Below are 21472 nucleotides of genomic sequence, written 5' to 3'. Positions count from 1 at the left end.
AATGTAACTGCAATTTTTAGAATATTTGATGGTAGAGAGAAACTAAATACTATATTCTGGAGAAAGAGAGCCACATTCAAGAATTTCTCGGATTAGAATAAGAAGTTAAAATATAATAGGATTCTACTTAGTGCCTTGTAATCTATTCTCGATTAATGTTAATAAATAGTGTGTTCAACATAATAAACCGAAAAACGTATGACACAAAGTGGCTAATCAAAACAAATCTATATTTCAAATATGAAACACTTATTGAGTATAACTACATAATAACTCATATGTACTCTTAAAAAAAAAAAAAAAAAAAAAAAAAAACTCATTTTATTTAACTATAAATTGACACTACAAACTAATTTTAAGATTTATTAAAAGTAGACTAAAAAATAGTATTTTAATTAAAAAGATTTTATTAAAAAATGTTAAATTTAAAAATAAAATTGAGAAAAGAAAATACCAAACCTAAATAGAAAGCATTGAATTAAAAATAAGAAAAAATAAATAAATAAAGAGAGAAGAAAAAAAAATGGGAGAGGGTGACAGCTGGCCAAAGCCCGGGCCCACTTGTCAGTGTTTTGTATCTTTCAGCAATTCACACACTTAATCTCAGATTGCTCTGCTTCCCCCACGGGCCCCACTCCCTTGNCTCTCATCCCTCAATCTTTTCCAATTTACAATAATTCCCCTCCAAAATTAAAAGTTAAAAATTGAAAAAAAAAAAAAAAGAAACCTAAAATTTAGTTTATATGATTTTAAAAATTAAAATTAACCCGTGTGATTAAACCTTACACTAAAATCAATGTCAAAAAACGACTTATTATAGACCGTTAAAATAAATGAATAGAACTCATTAGAATATCTCTAGAAAAGGGTATGATTTACAATACTAAGTGTAAAAGATTCGATCTAATTGCTTTTGTAGAGGCGTCTTAGACTGCGTCATGTGGACATCCATCGTGATTGCCAACCTGCTCGTGAGTAGTAGATATGAAGGTTGTGAGGGATTGAAGCTATTGAAGATTATTGAGAGAAATAATCCCACGTTGACTAGTTAAGAGGAAAATCATAAGTTTATAAGAAACAACATCTTCGTTGGGATGAGGGTTTTTGAAGAAACTAAAAGCAAAGTTACGAGAACTTAGATTTAAAGTTGACAATATTATACTATTGTGGAGGTCCATGAGTCTTAACAGATGTCTTCAATCATGCCTGGAACTTCTAATGGCATAAAACAATCAACTAGTCTCAAACGGGACGTAATGAAGTCACCTACGCCTAACGACGTGATTCTGTTCATAGCACTCTTCCATGTTGACAATGTACTTAGAATTATATGAATCAAAACTGTTGAGTACCCTGGCGACCAGTTCAGTGTACAGAGCACACATAGTCCAAACCATCCATCTTCCAAATGGGTCCTAAGTTACACAACTTTTTCTTTCCATCTTCTTATCTTCCATTCTTTTCTGCTCCCTTTTGTTTTGTTTTCAAAGTTTGAGACCTTTTGTTTTGTTTTCAAAGTTTGAGACCATCTCGTAATCTTTCTGTTCATAAATAAGGCTTCGGCTTCATTTCTGTGTTGTCTTGTAGCCTCTCTTTTCTGTTATGGCTCTGCTTTTTTTTACATCTTTCCTACCAATTTTGTCGCCTATGTGCGATGGGATAAGAAACGATGCAAATCTTATCTTAACAAAAGTTGGATCACAAATTTGAAATTCTACACGTTTAAAGTACCTTTTTTGTTTGTAGGGTAGTAGTATTGATCTCTTCTTTTAGCTATCACCATTAGGAGTTATAGAGGTCTAGTAGAGTAGGGTAGTCGAGACAAACAACCTTAATTAAAGATGTTCATCTAATTTGTTTGGAGGGAATGGAGAGAGATTTCCGAGAAATAGGGATTAAGAAGTAAGGCCTTAATTAGTTGACCTTTCCAATCACATCAGATTCGTTAGGCTAGACTTTTCAACACTATTAGCTAATTCAATCAAACCATTTCCCCTCATAGGAAACCTGCCTCCCATTAAACCATATCCTGAAATTTCCTCTCATGGGAAAGCTTCCTTTGAAAGCAGGAAAAAACACAAACAAAAACAAATTGTAGTTTTGATACTAAAACGAATAGTAATTTTCCCTCTCAATTACATTCAANAAAAAAAAAAAAAAAAAAAAAAAAAAAAAAAAAAGCACACTAGCTGATAGTACTTTCTGTTCAGAATTGTATAATTTATCTTTTATAACATAGTTCGACAACATGCCTACTTGATTCTTATAATAAACAGCACAGACAATGACACCAATTAAAGCCATTCCTTCATTAAACTAAGAAAAAGTACCTCGTGACATGAAAAAAAGATAACTCGCTAGTTTTGTCGTCCCTTATCATTTGTGCTGAACTAAGCAATGCCAATTTAAGGTTCCTCACATGATAATATGACGACGACACTCTGGTTAGTGTCGCTGCTTTCGATCATCGTCATCCTCTTCATCAGAATCGCCACTCTCCCGAAACCTTGGATTCTTCTCCTGTTACAGCATATACTGTCAAATACTGAAGCATAGGAACTTGTACAGCCAAAATCACAGAAAAGAAGTGTACATAAGAATTGTTTTATGGTCTGGTGATAGAACAGCATCGCATAGTATGGCTATGGATTAATTTGTTATGCAGAAAGAATGGCAGTAAGCATCTGGTGCCTTTTACGTCAAAATTTAAGCACACAAAGATGAATTACGACAAGGCATTATTTAAAAATTACCGGTCTGGATTCATGATTGGAGTTTCTTCTAGACTCAAAATCTGAAGTTCTCTTAGAGCTTTCATGGGCATGGCGATCATCGTCCCGGTGGCGCTTACGGTGGTGGTAATCTAGTTTTTGAAACAACAGTAATGTAATTGGACAAATATGAAAAAAACAATGCAAATAAATTATCATTCAAGGTAGGATTAAACAGCTTTAGAAATTTGATACCTCTACCATGACGATACCCATGTCCGTGGCTTCCACCATGGTTTCCATCTGCAGGGAAAAAGAAAAACATGAAGATAAAGGCCAATCAAATCAATAATGTTTATGCATAGAATTCCTCATAGCAACTTACGCTGAGACATGACTGGCGGCATAGAGCCTAGTGAATCAGTACCATAATCCACAAGCTGCCTCTGTGCTTCTAACTCTTTCTGAACCAACTTTCCATAACCACCTCTACGTTCAATAAATTAAGGAAACTAAACGGAGATGAGAAATTTAAAGGACGTGAGGAGCCAAAAGGTTAGCATTTTTAGAAAGCCTTTACATATGAATGGAGCTATGATATTAAATCAACAAAAGTTTATAACTTGTGTGTATCACATGCCGCCATTTGAGGAACGACAGGCCACAACAAGGAACTCAGTAGGGTGAAAGTCGTTAAAGTAACACGGCTCAACATACTAATCAAGTTCATTTTGGGTTAGCTGAAGGGCCTATTTGGAATGACTTTTCAAGTACTTAAAACAATTTTTTTAACACTTGAAACCCAGTCTAAGCACTTAAACGCCTACCCCCGCATTTTAGTATAAGTGATGCAAGTTGACCATTCTCACAAATGCAGTTATGGACCCCTCTGGAGATGTTTTCCTACAATAGTTGTAATGTAGGAAGCATGTACACTTCGCTGGACACAGATTCATCCAGACACATGTCCAACATGCCAAAAAACATGTCTAATTGCTATGGCTCAAGAAAAAAATAAATTAAAGTCTAGTCCATACAAGCCCAACCTAAAAAGTGGGGAAAACAAAAGAGGGACCTATAACATATTCTAACCCTTAGACATAGATCATTCCTAAAGTATAAGGATCACAACTTCTTCCTCAAGCCATAGCCAGCCAAATAATTCTGTATTGCTAGTTGACTTGACTTTGNTTTTTTTTTTTTTTTTTTTTTTTTTTTTTTTTTTTTTTTTTTTTTTTTTTTTTTTTTTTTTTTTGTTGTGAAGTATATTTTGTGTATGTAAATTTACATGTTTTATCTATTATGAAGTATTACCAATACCAATACATACACATATATTCTATAAAAATGTGTCCCAATAAGTTCTACTATTTTAGAAATTGACATGACGTGTGTTTGAGCTTCTTAGGANAAAAAAAAAAAAAAAAAAAAAAAAAAAAAAGGTATAGAAATCAACAATATATTTGCAGTCGTATATATATAAAGAGAACGAAAGAAGACAACAAATGAAGATTGAATTATTAAATGGTACCAAAAAAATGCAACAGAGCATCAGACTCAAGGGTTTATAATCTATGACGTGAGTAACAGTATTAGAAGAAAAAAGGATATCAGGATCATAGTCTGTTCGATATTCATCACGCACCTGTGTACAAAAAAGCAAAAGAAAATAAACAGGAAGTGATGGTAGACTCCGAGTCGTGAAAGTAACATAGGTCAGAAACAGTACCTGCCCACCACTTCGACCACGGCCCCATTGTCTGCCATCCTGAAATCCCCAATCAAAATCCACACGAATAGGACGATCATCAAGAATTGTTCCACTTATAAATTTAACAGCATCCTCAGTATCCTCCCGAGAATAGTATCTAATAAAGAAAAGAAAAGATAAGATAAACAACAATTAAGAGATTTTCCCATAATTTGAAAGGCTTAGAGGCAGATATATGTATATAATTTCTTGCAGGAATGAGTATGAAAGGCATGAAATGAGTTAACAGTCTCAAGTTTAAAAGGCACCCATCCCTTTAAAATTTTGGAATGAAATGGATCTAATATTGATCATTCAATTTCCACCCAACCACCTTCAAATATTCAAAATGGTTTGCACTAAACAGGTGGTGAAATTGTGGGAGGGCATATCAAGCGATATCAATGGGAGGCCTATCAACATCGGGCAGTTTAAAACAGCAAAGACATAAATAAGTATAGTAAATAATTTCAATGGCAGATTATTGATAAAAAGTAGATATTCTACTAGTTAGGAAGAGCTATGGAGTCTTACAGGACAAAACAAAAGCCACAAGGTGTTTTCGAATTCTTATCCAAACCCATGATTATCTTCTTAATTTCTCCAGCTCGAGAAAAGAGCTCATAAACTTGTTCTTCAGTCGTATAAAAGGACATATTTCCCACATAAACGGTGGTTGAAGACAGTAGTGCATGTTCAAATTCATCTTGTGTTCCCTGAAATCTTCTATCCCGATAAACAGAGAGCTTTGATGGGTCCTGCAGATGATAAAGTTGAAAGCACGAAGATTGTCACATATAGAATCATAGAAACATTATCTATCATCTCATTACATATGTGCAACATTATTCCTTCCAATAGATTTCCCAATCGAAGTAACTGAAGCTTTTAATGCTCTTCAAATATTTAAGCCACAATGGCCACACAACCATAACATCCATCAGAAGCTATAGAACGAATATCAAGAACAAAAGCATTTATCCATTTTTTTTTATTGGGGATTTATAAAGGACCGGGGGAGTAAACGTAAAAGCCAATTTGAAACACCTGCAACCAACACCACCGTCCCCCAAACTAAAAGGGCAACACAGTTGGAACCAACATGAGTCTCGCAACGAACAAAATCGATGGACACAAAACTTTTCCCAAATCCAATTCATATAAACTCTCAAACATGCCCTAATAGAACTAGTAAAGGTCGTTAATACACCCCATAAACCCAATGGAGCAGAAAACGAATTGACTATAAAATTAAATAAACAACGAAGCAATTTACCTTGAACAGTGAAGCCATGAACCCTAGAATAACAAAATCTGCGCTACAACTCGAAATCCCACTTCAGCCGAAGTAACTACAGCATTATATTTCGGAAATTAGGCAATAATTTAATCACGAAGATCGAGAAACGGAAGGGAAAAAGGAGGAGGTAGAGGAACAGAGATTAGAGGCGCTTCAAATCAAAGTAGCAGGTGAATTTCGGATTGGATTTTGCCTAAGAGCTGAACTCGTTGGGTGCGCTCAGTCGCCCAATGCTGCTCGCGCGCTTCTTCCCTAGCGCTGCGTAATGCCATAATAAGGTTTCTTTTATTAATTCAAACAATTTTCATCCATTTTCACTATTTTTATTAATTTTCTTTTTATTAAAAAGGCCTTGGTTTATGCATTATTTACTGAAACAAAGGGCCTCGATTTTAGAATTATTACGAAATCACCCCTTTCCAAGGAATTATTCCCACAGTAGAAACCTCTCAGACTGAAAGTAGGGTTTTAGCATTAACCCTCGCAGGCAACGAAGCAAGACTCGAGTTCTTTCAGATTCTATCATTTCTTCTGAGTAACGATGGCCTCAATTGGCGCTAGATCCGTTTTCCGATCACTTTCCGGCTCTGCTCGCCGTGCTGCTGCTCACATTGGTTCTCAAGCCCGTTCATCGTCAGGCTCTCCCTTTCGAATGGCAACTAACAAGCCCCTCTCTCATCGAACTTTCAGGTGCGTTGACTAAATGCTCTTGCGTCCATGAAAAGCGCGAAAAGATTCCGAGTCTATAGCTGCTTGAGTTTTTTTCTTTTCCTTCTCTTTCTCCAACTGGAGAAATGTTTCAATTATTATGTATGGTGATGTATTTGGCTTATGAAGGTGTGCGGCTGAGATGAGCTTCTGTTTGGAGTCGATAATGCCGTTTCACTCTGCGTCGTCCGCAGCTTTGATGATTTCAATGCTCTCTATCTCACGCCGCAGCTGCGGTTGGCTTCCCGAAGGTGCGCTAACTGATAATTTAGTTCTCAACTTTCTTGATCTGTCATGAGCTAGATCGATATAGGAAAGGACTATATAATAATTTTGTACAGCTTGTAAGTGACAATTTACGGGAATTTCAGCTTAATAATTATTCTCAAGAATCAAGAAAGGAAGTTGTAGTTCGAGTGGGGGTACTGATCAATTATATTTAGAAGTACTGATATCTGTATTACAGTTTAGTGGATACATTAGCCCCATTAACCGCATGCTTCTGGAGGAAGAAAGATCCATGCTACTATTCTTTGATTAAATTTGCTAACGTCTATGAACCATCAGGAGCTACACCATGAAAATATTTCCTATGGGTTAAATTTAGTGCCAATACGGGTTATCATGCCAAGTAGCTTGTAATTGTTCATAAGAATTTCCTGCGTACATAAAGTTGGATCTGTTAACTCTAGTGATATGATATCTCTTCATGAGCTTTTCTTACTATTAACTTGTAAACATAGATTCTTTATCCCACTCCGTAATTTTCTTGATTTTATGTTTTGAAAGCAGAAGTGGATCTTCTTCTAGGTTGTCTAACTAGTGGATTTTTTTACTCTTGAATTAGGTAGCTAGCACACTTTATAGGCCCATTGATGTTCTTCTTGCCTTCTTGTTGCTCTGGTGAGTTGGTGCCCATGAACTTGTATAAAACAGATACAATTGAACGGAATTATATAATAACATGCATGCATAATAAGTTGATCATTTTTTCCTCCTAGTGGACAGTTTATGACATCAAGTGGCTATCTCAAATTAAGATGCAAACGAGCTTAACAGACAATAATGTTTCATTCTCTCTTTTCTTCGCCCTTCATGTCCCGTACTTGGATCAGATTTAAGACCTAAACCTTCTCTTTGTAGTTTTTTTTTTTTCTTACTAGAATAGGTCATTTATGAGAAAACCTTCCATTCTTTATTCAAATAGTTAATTAAAAAACTACATTCCCCTGTTTTATATGTAGGCAAAGACGAGACTAGATGAGGATCGGGAAGCAGGAAGGAATGACTTGAGTTGTTTTTTGAGTTTCACCTTTTAAGTCCTAGGCGTTGCATACCCCCCTGCCCCGCCCTTCAGACAAAAAAGAATAAAAAAACCATAGGCGATGATATCATCAATAGGTTAGATGAGATTATTGTATTTGGAATGAAGTAATAAACTATGGCATTCTATTCAGTTCTCTGTGTTTGTAGATTGTTGTCTTTTGAAGTGTTAATGGATTATATATACAATTTAATTCTGCAACTATATGGGGTTACAGATTACTAGATCCTTGCCGAAAATTTTTTGCTTCTAAATAGCTTATTGTTTGCTGTTTTGCAAAATTTACTTTGATCTCAAGTATTTGGTTCACTACTTCATATAGATGGGGTGGCAAACTCAATTATATTACTCTGACCATCAAGTACCGTGGAAATAGGAGTGAAATCAGGGATATAAACAAGAACATAGGCTAAACTTTGTTACTTTTTGGACATAAAAAGTATCAATATTTTGGGGGGCTAGATCCCCATCACAAGGTCTGACACGATCCGATCCAGAAACCACTTGAACATTATCAACTTTGTAAGCCTACTTGAGTATTGAGTATATGTAAGAACGGAACTCCGTGCAATGGATAATTATAACTTTGGAAAAAAGAATCTGCTATGCTCACTTTTTTTTTACATTGAATCAATCATTTATTTTATATATGCTTGGACATGGATAAGATGATTTACTTGATGGGCAAGGTCTCTGGTTCAAGTCTAGGATGGCCAAGTTGTCTAATTAAAAATGGAGTTATCCTCTTTACCAGTTTTGAGCTCTTGAAGTCGAGAGATAGTTATCAATGTCACCAAACAAGAAGTTTGCTGTTACGTATTTCTAGTTCTTGCTGTCTGACTGTCCTTTGTTTTGTGTTCTAGGGCGGTGATATTCAATCAGCTTGTCTAACATGAAGGCTTGCCACAATGTTGAACTTGCCATTTTCATCACCTGTCTGTACCTCAAGCTGTCTTAATCTATCTGAGCTGTAACAGAATCTTTCCATATCCCATCTTTTCCCAGACGTTCTAAATTCTGTTTCCTGGCTTTTCATAGGACATGATTCAATATAGATAGATCGTCTGCAACACTCCCTATTACATCTTCTTTTGATATAATACTCAAAATCAGAATCTAGATGTGAGAACAGCATCCGGTTAGTGATTTGTCAAGTTTACTCATTAGACCAAATTTTGTTTCTCTGTTTTTTTGCTCCATGTTCTAATTTCAAGCCAAGTTTATCTCATATGCACTCTGTTCGTTAGATGTGAGAACAGAGTTCGTTAGTCGTAGTTTTAAAGATAGAATTTAATCTTTATGGTTTGATAAAATTTTATTAATAGTTTAGGGACTGATTCAAGCATTTAAAATTATAAGGGTTAAATTCAAAAAAAAAAAAAAGATCACGGAGATGAAATTTCCATTCAACTTTTTTATGAACGTCGCTGCTACACCGTAATTCTCGAGCAGGTGTTGATTACATCGGCATTTTGAAATGTGAAGCCACGGACAGTGGGCAGTGGCAACCTGTCGTTCAAGTATGCGTTTGCATACGGCATGAGCAACTGGCTGCAAATTTGCAACGTCGATGGATGATAAGTTGGCTTGAAACAGAACAACTTGTAGAATGTTCTGAATTAGGTGCATATGCAGATTCCCAATATTGCTCCACTTCCATGGCATCTCAAAATCATCCAAACCCTGCTGCCCATGAGGTTGTTCCCTGAGATTTTGGACCGGAGACTGTTGAGAATTGTTGGAAGAGGAATCCTACATCGATTGTTGAGAATTGTTGGAAGAGGAATCCTACGTCAATTAATTAAAGGGTTGATCATAAGTTTATAAGTAAGGAATACATTTTGAGTCCTACATTGGTAGGAAAATTTTTGGAGAAATCATATGAGAACTTTTGGAGAAACCAAAAGCAAAACATCGAGAGAAAGTTTAGCACAAGCTGCAAGCTGAAATGTTGATGAAGAAATCTTGACCTTAGATGTTTGGCTACAATATAACAGGTTGATGATATCCCGATCCTTCAACAAGAAACTTACCATTGTGATGCACGCAACTGGTATCCATTCACCTTCTTCTACTACGTTGATTATCAAAAATATGGTGCTCTGAAATTCTTATGACTGGAGGAGAAGAAAAAGAGATATTCAAGCTCATGTCCATCACAATTTAGTGCAGAAAAGCTACAAAACTCATTGGTAACAAAACCGGATAACTTACACAAACTTAAGATTGAATCTGAGATGATTTAGAACTCTGTGATAATCCCTAATCAACAAAGCATACACCGGAACAGAAGCACGTCGTTTATCAGAAATCTCCACTGGAACAAGCCAATTACTATAGGAATTAAAACACCCGAATCACCCGGTTTGACATCCGAGGAAGGAATATCAACGTTTCCAACAATTGGGATTTTGACAGTCTTTTCAGATTCAGCCAAATTGATCGGAATTGCCTTGCCAATCAGCAACCCTTTTGGGATATGACCGCAGATGTGAAGCATTGGGTCGATGAGCAAGGCCCGCGATGAACGAGGAAACGAAAATCAGAGGAAAAGCTACATAAGGCAGCTTGGAAACTTGTTACGGTGAAATGAAAGTCACTTTTCTCGTGGGGTTTGTACAATTACTGCCCTTTAGCGTATTATTGCTCCTAATTCCTCCTTTTGTGGTCAAAGTTTCACCTTGGCTATTCGTCTCCGCTTGCGCCTACAAATAAAGAAGGAAAAAAAGATTGCCCCTCTTTCCCAGCGCGCGAGAAAGAAAGGGGTTGTGAAGATGGCATTACAAACTGGGGTTTCAACGTCCAAGGTTCTCATCCTCGTTGGAGCAGGTTTTTCCCATTTCCCATCTCAGATTTTACCTTTTACGATCTCATTTATGCTACCATCGATGTTCTTCTCTGACGACTGTTGGGTTTGTGTATGATTCATTAGGGTTAACTGGTTCTGTTGTTTTAAGAAGTGGGCGATTGTCTGATTTGATATCACAACTTCAGGAATTACTGAAGGGTGTGACGGAGGAGGACCTCTCTCCTACACCTTACAAGTATGATACTGCTGTTCTCGCCGCCCAGGTTTGTACTTTTTAGAACTCTCTCTGTTAATTGGATTCGTTGTTCTAAAACTCATACTTGTTATTGCTTTGTATACTCATTCAGATTCGGCAACTGGCTCAAGAGATCAGGGAGTTGACAGTATCTGGTCCTGTAACTGTCTTTAATGGAAACTCTTCTTCTAGCGGTATGGACTGGTTTTTAGTCTTCTTTCTCTGTATGCTCTTATTGAAAAATATTGTGATCATCCATTGTTAGTGAAAAGAAAGAAGTGTAAGTTTCAGAAGAACTGAAACACTTCAAACTTTCTGAATTTAGCATCTCTGGTTTTGCCTGGGCTTAGTCACCTTTTTTTCAATTCCTGAAGCTTGGCTCTTTTGAGATTTCAACAAAGAAAAGTATGTTTAGGTGATCACATTTAATGAAATTTGGCTACGATGAGATCTCTCATCGATTGGAGAGGGGAACGAAACATTCTTTATAAGGGTGTGGAAACCTCTCCCGTAGATGCATTTTAAAACCTTGAGAGGAAGCCCGTAAGGGAAAACCCAAAGAGGACAATATCTACTACTGGTGGGCTTGGGTTGTTACAAATGGTATTAGAACTAGACACCGGGCGATGTACCAGCGAGGAGGTTGAGCCCCGAAGGGGGTGGACACCAGGCGGTGTGCCAGCAAGGACAATGGGCCCCGAAGGGGGGTGGATTGTGAAATGTCACATCGGTTAGAGAGGGGAACGAAGCATTCTTTATAAGGGTGTGGAAACCTCTTCGTAGCAAACGCGTTTCAAAACCTTGAGGGGAAGTCTGGAAGGGAAACTCAAAGAGGACAATATCTACTAGCGGTGGGCTTGAACTGTTACAAATGATATCAGAGTTAGACATCAGGCGATGTACCAGCGAGGAGTTTGAGTCCCAAAAGGGGTTGGACACCAGGTGGTGTGCCAGCAAGGACGCTGGGCCCTAAAGGGGGTGGATTGTAAGATCCCACGTTGGTTAGAGAGGGGAACGAAGCATTTTTTATAAGGGTGTCGAAACATGTCCCTAGCAGACATGTTTTAAAACCTTGTGGGAATGCCTGGAAGGGAAACTCAAAGAGGACAATATTTGCTAGCGGTGGGCTTGAGCTGTTATAGTATGGATGTATAACTGTTGGAAAGAGAACGGTTGGTTTCATAGTCTCCTACCCAATCACATCATGTTGTCTGAAATCCAAAGTTTTAGGCCACTCAAGCTTAAGCTGGAAAATTTCTATGGGACATGTCTGGAACCCATAGAAAAGCTCGTGATGCCCAGATATGTTAGCATAATGATCTTTTCTTCTTTCAGGGAATTATGCTTCTTACTTGATGCCAGCAGCCGCTGTTGGAGCAATGGGGTATTGTTACATGTGGTGGAAGGTAAAACTATTTCATTTTGGTTCACCAAAAAACAAAACATATTAATCGACAAGGCGTACCGTTAAGTACTATGTAGAAATACATTTTTATTTCCTTTCTACTATCTGACAGGGATGGTCATTTTCTGACATAATGTTTGTGACAAAGCAAAACATGGAAAATGCTGTGTCGACTGTCTCGAAACAACTGGATCATGTGCACGAAGCACTGGCTGTAAGTGGCTGGTTAGATATTATGTAATGACCTTGAACTTGAAAGCTAGTTCATGTTTAATGCAATAACTTCAAATTTAAACCATTTTTGTGTTTAGTCAACAAGGAGTCATCTGACAAAGAGGTTGGAGAAATTGGATTGGAGGCTGGATGAGGAGATCGAAACAACAAATCTCATAGCAAATAATGTAAGACCTTACCTTCTTCCTTATATATAATAATTCTTAGGTAAGCACACAAAGATGTCGTTAAAGCTCGAACCACACTTTTTGTTGTATGAACTATCTAATTAGATTCAGAATAGATTTTGTAAGAGCTCAAGCCCATTGCTAGCAGATATTATTCTCTTTGGGCTTCCCCTCAAGGTTTTTAAAACACGTCTGCTAGGAAGAGGTTTTCACACCCTTATAAGGACAAAATATGCTGAAAGGATCTCTAGTGGTTTGTGGGGATAGCATTTGCTGTTAGAAGTGAGGAGTAAGTAATGTGACCATGTCACGGGGGATGTAGGGGAATGTTGGGGCCATCAGATACCAAATAGAGATTCCAATCATGACCCAAATCATGGGCATGGATCGTTACAAATGGTATCGATACCTCTCCCAATAAGATGTGGTTCAGGGACGAACTAAGGCAGAAACGGGTGGGTATGTGCCACCCGAATAAAGGAGGGGTACATGAATGAATCAGGACCATATCTGAATGAGAGTGATCCTGGGGATAGGATGACTAAGAAAGGCTTAAAAGAATCGAAAGTTACTACCTATTCTAACAAGATGCACCTTCTTTTTCGGTGGCTCAATCATACGAACTCTAAAACTAAATCTGCTTTGCTTAGAGCAATTCTATATTAGGTGACCTCCTAGGAATTTTTCTAAAAAACATGAGTGAGAACAAAGTATGCTGAATTGACCAATGTTGGTCTGTGAGGATAGTCTTCACTCTTAGAAGCGAGGAGTAAGTAACGTGACCATGTAGGGGATATCCATTTCAGTTTACAACACTGATATTTCTCCCATTGTCCTTGTGAAATAAGTCATTTTTGTGGAGCATACTCGGTTGAGCCACTCATTTGAAACTTTATCTGCATGCAGGTGGAGGAGGTTAAGTCCAACCTTTCTCAAATTGGTTTTGATGTTGAAACAATCCATCAAATGGTCTCACAATTGGTGAGTCACTCACTACCTTAAAACTCTTTCCTAGGGTGCAAACCACAGGCCGAGCTGTTCTTGAACGTCCACTGACCCGAACAACTAACAGGAAGGAAAACTCGAGGTTCTCGAAAAGAAACAGGACATCACAAATTCTGGACTCTGGTATCTATGTCAAGCTGCTGGAGACGCCAAAGACCGCATAACCGACAAGCTCTTCCCCGTGAGTAATTCTTTGCAGGCAAAGAAGACTGCAACGATCAAGTATGAGGAGAACTCCCTCAAGGTATGAGAATAGTGCAAGAAAAAGTTGTATCTATTTCTGGACAGCATTTTGAAGAGCCCAATATTTGTTTCAGGGACTGCAGTTCATCGCTGAAACTAAAGACACCAGCATCACGGCAGTGCCAAATGGAGTGAAGGGAAACAGCCATGACAACGGCAGCAGTGACAAGCTTCCTGTAAGAAGAACAAGATTGCATAGGTCATATCCTGTTGGGATGTCTTTGGCCCGAGACATTATGGGCTGTGATGCATAATTCTGTGTGTTCTCTGATACCATTTTTTTGTCGAGAAGCATTTGTGCTCTGCTTATAAAATAAAGCGTACAGGTTTTACAAACACTTCCATTTGTTGTATAAATTGTTTGAAGAAACTATGTCTCTTATCAAATCACATAAAGTTTGCATTTTTTTTCTCCCTTCTCACAGACAGTGTTCTATCCCTTCTGTTCTATCTGATAAGTTTTGTTTATGAGATCTAAATAACAGACTTCAAATCAAGTCCACGTTAACAGATATTGTCCGCTTTGGCTCATTACTTATCGTCGTCAATCTCACGATTTTAAAACGTGTCTACTAGGGAGAGATGTCCATACCCTTATAAGGAATGTTTTGTTCCCTTCTCCAAGGGATATGGGACCTCACAATCCACCCTCATTAGGGGCTCAAGCTATTACAAATGATAGTAGATATTATTCGCTTTGTCCCGTTATGTATCGTCATCAGCTTCATAGTTTTTAAATGCTTCTACTAGGGAGAGGTGTCCATACTCTTGTAAGGAATGTTTTGTTCACCTCTCCAACCAATGTGGGACTTCACAATCTACTCCCGTTGGGGCTCAAGGCCAGTGTCCTCGCTAGCACACCGCCCAAAATCTGGCTCTGATGCCATTTGTAATACCCAAGCCCATTGCTAGCAGATATTATCAGTTTTGGCCCGTTACATATCGTCATTAGCCCCATTATTTTAAAATGCGTATGTTAGGGGATGTTTTCCCACCTTTATAAGAAAAAAAATATTTAGTTTTTCGTAACAACGATATGTGTTTAGTTTCGATTGAGGGAGATTTTTTTTTATTTTTTTTTTATTTTGAGAAAATAATAATATCGTTATTATGAATATTTAATTAATTTATTTGTTTTTTTTTTTTATTCCTGAGCCGGGCCTGTGTTGACAACAATAGCAAGTTGGTTCAATGGCCCAAGATCTTTCGGGTTAGATTCGGGACCCGACTTTACCTTCTCCGTATACAAATGGAAAACGCAACCTAGGGCTTCCATTCTTGCGCTCTTGCCTCCACTTCCACCGGCTTCTTCTTTGCCTTCTCTTCTTTGGTGAAGGTAACCTAATTCCGTTTCTGAAGGTTAATATTATGTTTCTTTGTCATATATTGATTCCGATTTTCCCACTTCTATGTGCGGTTGATCCTTTTCTGTTCGTTTATTCTCTTCCTTGGATTTGCTTGAAATATTGCGTTTTTCCGATAATTGTTTCTTGGTCGAGGGTTATATGATATGTTGATGCGTTAGGTGAGATTTCTATGTTTTCTATTAAGATGGAGATCGTTGATTTTAGATCCTAGTTTTTTTTTTTTTTTTTTTTTTTTCCTCTCTCGTTATCGATGAATTCTCTTGTTCGTTCCTTTTAAATCAGTCATCGAACAGAAATTCAATGTTTTGAGGCCAAGTTATGTAATTATGTATGCTGTAAGTTTATGAACAAATCATGTTACTAACGTGTGCAATACTTTATGGGCCTCTATAAATAGTAGCTGGTCGCTGCAATCCCTCTTTGTGCTCTTCGACCCGGGCCAAATCCCTGCACTATCTCAGCCATGTCTTCCAAGCAAGGTATGATCTGTTTCCTCAAGGTTATGGAAAATTTGAGCTTTCTATTTCAATTTCATAGGCAGTATCATCGATTGGATTAGAAGACAATTGCGAAACGATTGGCTATATTGTGATATATAATCCCCTTTTTTCCCGATTTAAATTGTTATATAGAGAATCGATTTTGTTGTTTTTCTTTACAGGAGGGAAAGCAAAGCCTCTGAAGCAACCCAAGGCTGATAAGAAAGAATACGACGAGGTATGCTTTGAATTCATTATCTTTAGGTCCTATGTCGTAGGTCTGTTTTCTTCCTTGTTCGGATTTGGACGCAACTTCTGGTATCGATGTAATTTATTTTCTCTGTTAGAATTCAGATTGTTTGTTGTCAGTAGAATGACTCTCCACTCTGTATCGTGCCCGTGCCTGTGTTACTTTTCGTAACTACTGTTGGAATTTTACTGGGTTTTGTCAACAGGTTGATATGGCCAATATGCAAAAGAAGAAGGATGAGGAAAAGGTGAGATCTTGAACTTCAACGTTTCCTCTGATCGATTGATCGGTTGTGTCGAAGATTACTACGAACTATAGTTTTGAGTTGCTTGATGATGTTATGCAGGCGCTCAGGGAGCTTAGAGCAAAGGCCCAACAGAAGGGGACATTTGGAGGTGCTGGACTCAAGAAGAGTGGGAAGAAATGAGTCCTCCTACGCCACATATGTTAGATTACTTGATCTTCAATTGCAGATATCTGATGTCTTTCTAAGCAATTGATTGTGTGACATGTTATCCTCTGCATGAAACCGAATAACATGAAGTCTTCAAACGCTTTACTATTTTCTTGTTGTGTGTAAAACCTGGAAGAAGATAACATTGCTATGGTCCTTGTTTCTGGAGTGGAATGATTAATAGAAGTCGAACCCTTTGCAATATTCTAAACTATCTTTAGACCAAAAGCTAAATGAAATGAATCGTCGTAGGCTCTGCTTGGTTTTGGTATCATGATTGCATTGTTTTGGATTTTTTGAACTTTGCAGCTTTATTGATTTCTTACTCCTTTTACTCGGGAATCACTATATTTCAACTCTATTGCTTCGGAACTATGATGAATGTTTTGCTGAACCATGCTGCCTGCTGTATCTCTGAATTTAAAGCAGAATGTTGGAAATTATCCTGGAGCCACTCAAATTAGCCCCATGTACCTTTCGGATTTGGGATGGTGTATTTGAAAAATGACATTCAATGCTTTAAAAACATAGTAAATTTCAATAATATTTAGGAGAAGAACTAAAACATTAAGGAATAGGATAATTCTCTCCCTGCAAGAATCTGCAAGAATCCTGATTGAAGATCACTCTTGCCCATCAGCCTACTTTGCCAAGAGGTGCTCGAGTAGGAGGTGCTCGAGTAGGAGCACAACAACCTATCCCAAACCTACTTAGATAAAGTTAACCCACTTAGATGAATTTACAAGGCATATGAAGGGAGTGAGGATTGTGATCCTCACGATTAATAATCACTCCATAAGGAAGGAAGGAAGAACGAATGATACAGACCCACACATCAGAATAGGTGCGGTTTCCCCATTAATCATATTATGATGACCTTCTCGAATAATTTCACGGAGCAAAACGTGCTTATGTTTATTTTTTCCTTACCACCACGAGAGCTCGATCAATATGCACAAACTAGAGGGTTTTAACAAAAATCTAGCTTTAATATCGAGTATAAATTACAAAATTCATCCAAATTTGTGGGTATTCTCCAGAATTGAATAATTTAATGTCCACCCAACCACCTACGTTGTTGAGATTTGGGAAGAACACATAATACACAAGGTTCCCACATTGTAGTACTTGGCAAAAGAACAGGAAGTTTCAGAAACAATTTGCCACAACATGAACGCTTGGACCCCTCTAACCACACACACGTCTCTTCTCAAGGTAAACGGCTATGCCTCAAAAGAAAACAAGAATAAAGATATTGATCCAGGCAAAGGCTTATCTACACACAGCCACCTCAAATAAACCCCAAATTTAATGTAACATGTTCTGTCACTCCCTTAGCTGGGTTGTGTTGTAGTGAAGCCTGGCCTGGGCTCTATAAATAGCAGCCAAAGGAAAGTCCTCTAGAACATCACTAACCAGTTCTTCTCTGTTCTTTCCCTTTAGAAATGAAGTCCAAAGGTTTTCTGCTTGTGTGTCTTCTGCTTGTGTCTGCTTTGGTGGTGTCGTGGGCTATAGAAGCTCACACAAGCGAAGATGAGCAACAAGGTATTTGTTTGTACCATGATTTTAATCCATGTTTGCATGTAGATACGTAAGTAATCATTAATTTGATAATCCTCTAGTTTCAGAGAATGTAGCCCAGGAGGTTGAAGAGGCTAAACATGGGCATGGTGGCGGCGGTTATGGAGGCGGTGGGTCTGGCGGCGGCGGTCAAGGTGGAAGTGGGTCTGGTGGCGGCGGTCATGGCGGAGGTGGGTCTGGTGGCGGTGGTCAAGGCGGAGGTGGTTATGGTGGCGGTGGGTCTGGTGGTAGTGGATCTGGCGGTGGCGGCAAAGGAGGAGGTGGATCTGGTGGTAGTGGATCTGGCGGTGGCGGTAAAGGGGGAGGTGGATATGGCGGTGGAGGGTCTGGCGGAGGAGGGAAAGGAGGCGGTGGCAGTGGCGGAGGTGGGAAAGGAGGCGGTGGCAGTGGCAGTGGCGGAGGAGGGAAAGGAGGTGGTGGATACGGCGGAGGTGGAAAAGGAGGCGGTGGGAGTGGCAGTGGAGGAGGAGGGAAAGGCGGAGGAGGGAAAGGAGGCGGGGGATACGGCGGAGGAGGAGGAGGAGGAGGTGGAGGGTACGGAGGAGGAGGAGGAGGTTATGAAGAGAGTGAGTATACAAGAGGAGGACGAGGAGGGTGGAAGGGAGGAGGTGGAGGAAAAGGCGGCGGCGGCGGAAAAGGTGGCGGCGGCGGAAAGTGAGGGAATAGATAAGAAGTAAATGGAGTGTTTAAATAACTTTTAAGATAAATATATAAATATATAATAATAATGAATAATAATAAATAATAATAATAATAATGGGTTTAGGGTTTAAGAAGGAAGACGACGACCATACTGAAATTGTATACACTTCAGAAGCAGAAGCAAGCTGTGCGTTATCCCATAAATGTATGCCTGTATGGCTCAGTGGCAGTTCTGTAATTTCAACCTAATAACTATTACTATTACTATGTATAAATATTAATACTATTATGGTGTTTAAACTTTTATCTCTCCCTTCTTCTCTCATTTTATTTATTTATTTATTTACTTTTTTTATCGTCAACTTTTATAACCCACCAAAGTACAATCATATGCACGTATACCACCAAACTACAATCATGCAAGCCTATTTTTGTTATTTTACACTGTTATTTTACACTCCTAGGTAATATTTATCTAAATGGGGTATCGGAAATTCAATAATAGACGTTCGTTGGTTGACATTCAGGAGAATCTTTCCCCTTTTAGGGCAAACTCGAAGAAAGGACGAGCAAACTCAACTCGAAGAGAGTTCAGTCATGATGCTTGTTGGCATTTCACCTGAAATGATGATCCGTCTTATCCTTTCAGGGTCTACTCGAAAAAGAATGGGTGATGATCCGTCTTATCCTTTCAGGGTCTACTCGAAAAAGAATGGGTAGGCCCCTCTTCGAAGGTATCTAGTATTTCTTGATAGTGATTTGGTGCATGTTGGTGTTGTTTTGATCGTGTACTATAAAGAGAATTCTGTGTGATCGTCGTGATAATGGTGTTTCGATCAGATCATTATAGAATGGGTAGGCCCCTCTTCGAAGGTATCTAGTATTTCTTGATAGTGATTTGGTGCATGTTGGTGTTGTTTTGATTGTGTACTATAAAGAGAATTCTGTGTGATCGTCGTGATAATGGTGTTTCGATCAGATCATTTGAATATTCATAACGTATTCTCTTAATTTATTTAATTAAGGATTTATATTTTTAAAGAAATATTGGGAAGTTATTTTTAGACCATATGCTAAATATTTATATATTTTAGTTATGTAAATATAAATGTTAGTATGTTCCCTTTTCAACTATGTCTAAACTATTACTTTCTCAATGTCCGAAGCGGCGTGATTTGTCGTCTTTCCAATTTACACCCAAATTTGAAAAAAAAAAAAAAAAAAAAAGACAAAACAAAGAAGAAAACGACGTGTCGTCTGAATTTTTGTTGGTTTCTTAAAATACTCAAAACGCCGTATGCACATCTCATCTTAATCGCTGGCTGTTGGTTGAGGAAGCCATTTGCAACTCACGTGACCTAATTTTTATTTATATATTTCATTCAAATATTTGTGTTTATATCCCCTAATTATGTTTTCATTTTACAAATTTTATTCGAGTCGAAATTTCGCTCAAGCTTCATTTTGATCACGAATCGTACTAATTATTTAAAATTTTATTATATATATAAAAAAAAAATTTGTCTAATTCAGACGCGTAAAAGTTAATATTAATTTTTAAATTTTATGAATATTTTTTTATCGAAATTTTTACAAAAGGGTATTAATGAAATTTTAAATATTGTCAAAGGTACCTAATTTATAAATATGTAATTAATAATGGGAATCTGAAAATTAGAACATTGCTATCCAAATGTTCCCATTTTTTTTTATTTTATTTAAATAATTAATTTTAATTTTATTCTATTAAGCATATTATAGGGTGATCCATCAGGAGCTTGGTTGTATTATTTAAATATATATTATAATTAAATTGATTTTTCCTTTTAATTATGATATTTATTGATGGAATCGAATAAAACGATCCAGTTGCCGGGCCTCCACCCATTAATTATTTCTTCTAATTTGGATTTATTATACTCCCTTCTAAATCATGATTAGCTGGATTATTTCCCATTATATTTCTAATTAAATACCTTTTTCTCGTTAATTTTCTTTTTTAATTCATTATCAAGCTTAATATATTCGGGTCAATGAATGAGATCACATATTGGTTGAAGAGAAGAACGAAACATTCCTTACAAGGGTGTGAAAACCTCTCCTTAACAGACATGTTTTAGAAAACCATGAGTTGACGGCGATACATAACGAGCTAAAACGAACAATATATTAACGGTGGGTTTGGACTGTATAAGCGAGGATACTGGGCCTTAAGAGGAGTAGGTCCAAATGGATTAGTTTAATTATGTCGGAGCTATTTGGTGCCAAATTTTGATTTAAATCTTGGAGGGGAGACGTGTTGTTAGGTTATTTATGGGGAAGGAGAAAGACAAAATGAAGAACCACAACGTGTGAAACAAAGAGGAACCTATACGGTCGTGTTTTTCAAAATTAAAAATGAAAACTTTATTATTTAACCCTTTGAAAACAGCATCAACGGGAAACCCTCGTTGTTCTTCATCTTCTTCTTCTTCTGGTTCTTCTTCTTCTTCCCAAGAAGCTTCAAACAGCTATGAAGAGAAAGAAAAAGAAAGGCTCCATTTCTGCAGATTTTGAAGCTTTTCTTCTGCCTCCCATTTGAAGACTTCATCGTCAAAAAAACACACACACCCACTTTGTCACGGCGGCGTACATGGCAAGGCCAGGCATTTTTTCTCTCTCTCCTTTTCCCTTTTTACCCCTCTTTTTTGCTTCGTTTTACTCCTAATTTCATGTGGGTTTTGATCCAAGGTTGTTATTGTATACATATCATGAATATTTGAACATTGAATCCAAAAATACTTGGTCAGAACAATGTTTGTTTAGCGG

General features: G+C 37.7%; 5 protein-coding genes and 1 long non-coding RNA gene across 13 annotated transcripts; 4 read left to right on the top strand and 2 right to left on the bottom strand.

The window, feature by feature from the left end:
* Window positions 1–2190: 2190 nt before the first annotated feature.
* Window positions 2191–6047, bottom strand: LOC111795908 (nuclear cap-binding protein subunit 2-like). The gene is made up of 8 exons (XM_023678544.1): window positions 5738–6047; window positions 4996–5219; window positions 4441–4579; window positions 4323–4356; window positions 3097–3204; window positions 2967–3014; window positions 2754–2863; window positions 2191–2520 (listed from the first exon to the last, which is right to left on the bottom strand). Exons 1-8 carry the CDS (start codon window positions 5753–5755, stop codon window positions 2446–2448), a joined length of 756 nt encoding a protein of 251 aa, XP_023534312.1. The 5' UTR covers window positions 5756–6047; the 3' UTR covers window positions 2191–2445.
* A 156-nt stretch (window positions 6048–6203) lies between these two features.
* On the top strand, window positions 6204–8983 carry LOC111795910 (protein NUCLEAR FUSION DEFECTIVE 6, chloroplastic/mitochondrial-like). 3 transcript variants are annotated; one of them, XR_002815266.1, is made up of 4 exons: window positions 6204–6451; window positions 6599–6720; window positions 7714–7870; window positions 8657–8983. XR_002815266.1 is itself a non-coding variant. In XM_023678550.1 (3 exons), the coding sequence occupies exons 1-3, from the start codon at window positions 6303–6305 to the stop codon at window positions 8662–8664; spliced, it is 279 nt and encodes a 92-aa protein (XP_023534318.1). In that variant the 5' UTR covers window positions 6204–6302; the 3' UTR covers window positions 8665–8983. The 3 variants fall into 3 exon arrangements, 2 of the variants coding, with proteins under 2 accessions (XP_023534318.1, XP_023534316.1); XM_023678550.1 differs by lacking the exon at window positions 7714–7870; XM_023678548.1 differs by lacking the exon at window positions 8657–8983 and having other exon boundaries at window positions 7714–8014.
* A 203-nt stretch (window positions 8984–9186) lies between these two features.
* LOC111795912 lies at window positions 9187–10358 on the bottom strand. Of its 2 annotated transcripts, XR_002815268.1 has the most exons (3): window positions 10008–10109; window positions 9764–9910; window positions 9187–9498 (listed from the first exon to the last, which is right to left on the bottom strand). It is a non-coding gene; the product is annotated as an uncharacterized LOC111795912 (long non-coding RNA). The 2 variants fall into 2 exon arrangements; XR_002815267.1 differs by lacking the exon at window positions 9187–9498 and having other exon boundaries at window positions 9587–9910; window positions 10008–10358.
* A 132-nt stretch (window positions 10359–10490) lies between these two features.
* Window positions 10491–14313, top strand: LOC111795907. The gene is made up of 9 exons (XM_023678543.1): window positions 10491–10622; window positions 10726–10865; window positions 10950–11031; window positions 12173–12243; window positions 12355–12456; window positions 12554–12643; window positions 13550–13624; window positions 13716–13892; window positions 13966–14313. Exons 1-9 carry the CDS (start codon window positions 10568–10570, stop codon window positions 14143–14145), a joined length of 972 nt encoding a protein of 323 aa, XP_023534311.1. The 5' UTR covers window positions 10491–10567; the 3' UTR covers window positions 14146–14313.
* Window positions 14314–15072: 759 nt separating this feature from the next.
* On the top strand, window positions 15073–16655 carry LOC111795911 (translation machinery-associated protein 7-like). 3 transcript variants are annotated; one of them, XM_023678551.1, is made up of 5 exons: window positions 15073–15227; window positions 15656–15737; window positions 15920–15975; window positions 16193–16234; window positions 16334–16655. In XM_023678551.1, exons 2-5 carry the CDS (start codon window positions 15722–15724, stop codon window positions 16412–16414), a joined length of 195 nt encoding a protein of 64 aa, XP_023534319.1. In that variant the 5' UTR covers window positions 15073–15227; window positions 15656–15721; the 3' UTR covers window positions 16415–16655. The 3 variants fall into 3 exon arrangements, with proteins under 3 accessions (XP_023534319.1, XP_023534320.1, XP_023534321.1); XM_023678552.1 differs by having other exon boundaries at window positions 15125–15227; window positions 15659–15737; XM_023678553.1 differs by having other exon boundaries at window positions 15135–15250.
* Window positions 16656–17582: 927 nt separating this feature from the next.
* On the top strand, window positions 17583–18970 carry LOC111795909 (acanthoscurrin-2-like). 3 transcript variants are annotated; one of them, XM_023678547.1, is made up of 3 exons: window positions 17780–17986; window positions 18064–18282; window positions 18328–18964. In XM_023678547.1, the coding sequence occupies exons 1-3, from the start codon at window positions 17887–17889 to the stop codon at window positions 18678–18680; spliced, it is 672 nt and encodes a 223-aa protein (XP_023534315.1). In that variant the 5' UTR covers window positions 17780–17886; the 3' UTR covers window positions 18681–18964. The 3 variants fall into 3 exon arrangements, with proteins under 3 accessions (XP_023534314.1, XP_023534313.1, XP_023534315.1); XM_023678546.1 differs by having other exon boundaries at window positions 17583–17986; window positions 18070–18970; XM_023678545.1 differs by having other exon boundaries at window positions 17776–17986; window positions 18064–18964.
* The last annotated feature ends 2502 nt before the right edge of the window (window positions 18971–21472 follow it).

Source organism: Cucurbita pepo, chromosome LG05 (assembly GCF_002806865.2).
Source record: "Cucurbita pepo subsp. pepo cultivar mu-cu-16 chromosome LG05, ASM280686v2, whole genome shotgun sequence".
Taxonomy (NCBI): Eukaryota; Viridiplantae; Streptophyta; class Magnoliopsida; order Cucurbitales; family Cucurbitaceae; genus Cucurbita; species Cucurbita pepo.
Note: the sequence above shows the minus strand (reverse complement) of the source record. Positions and strands in the feature narration are given on the sequence as shown.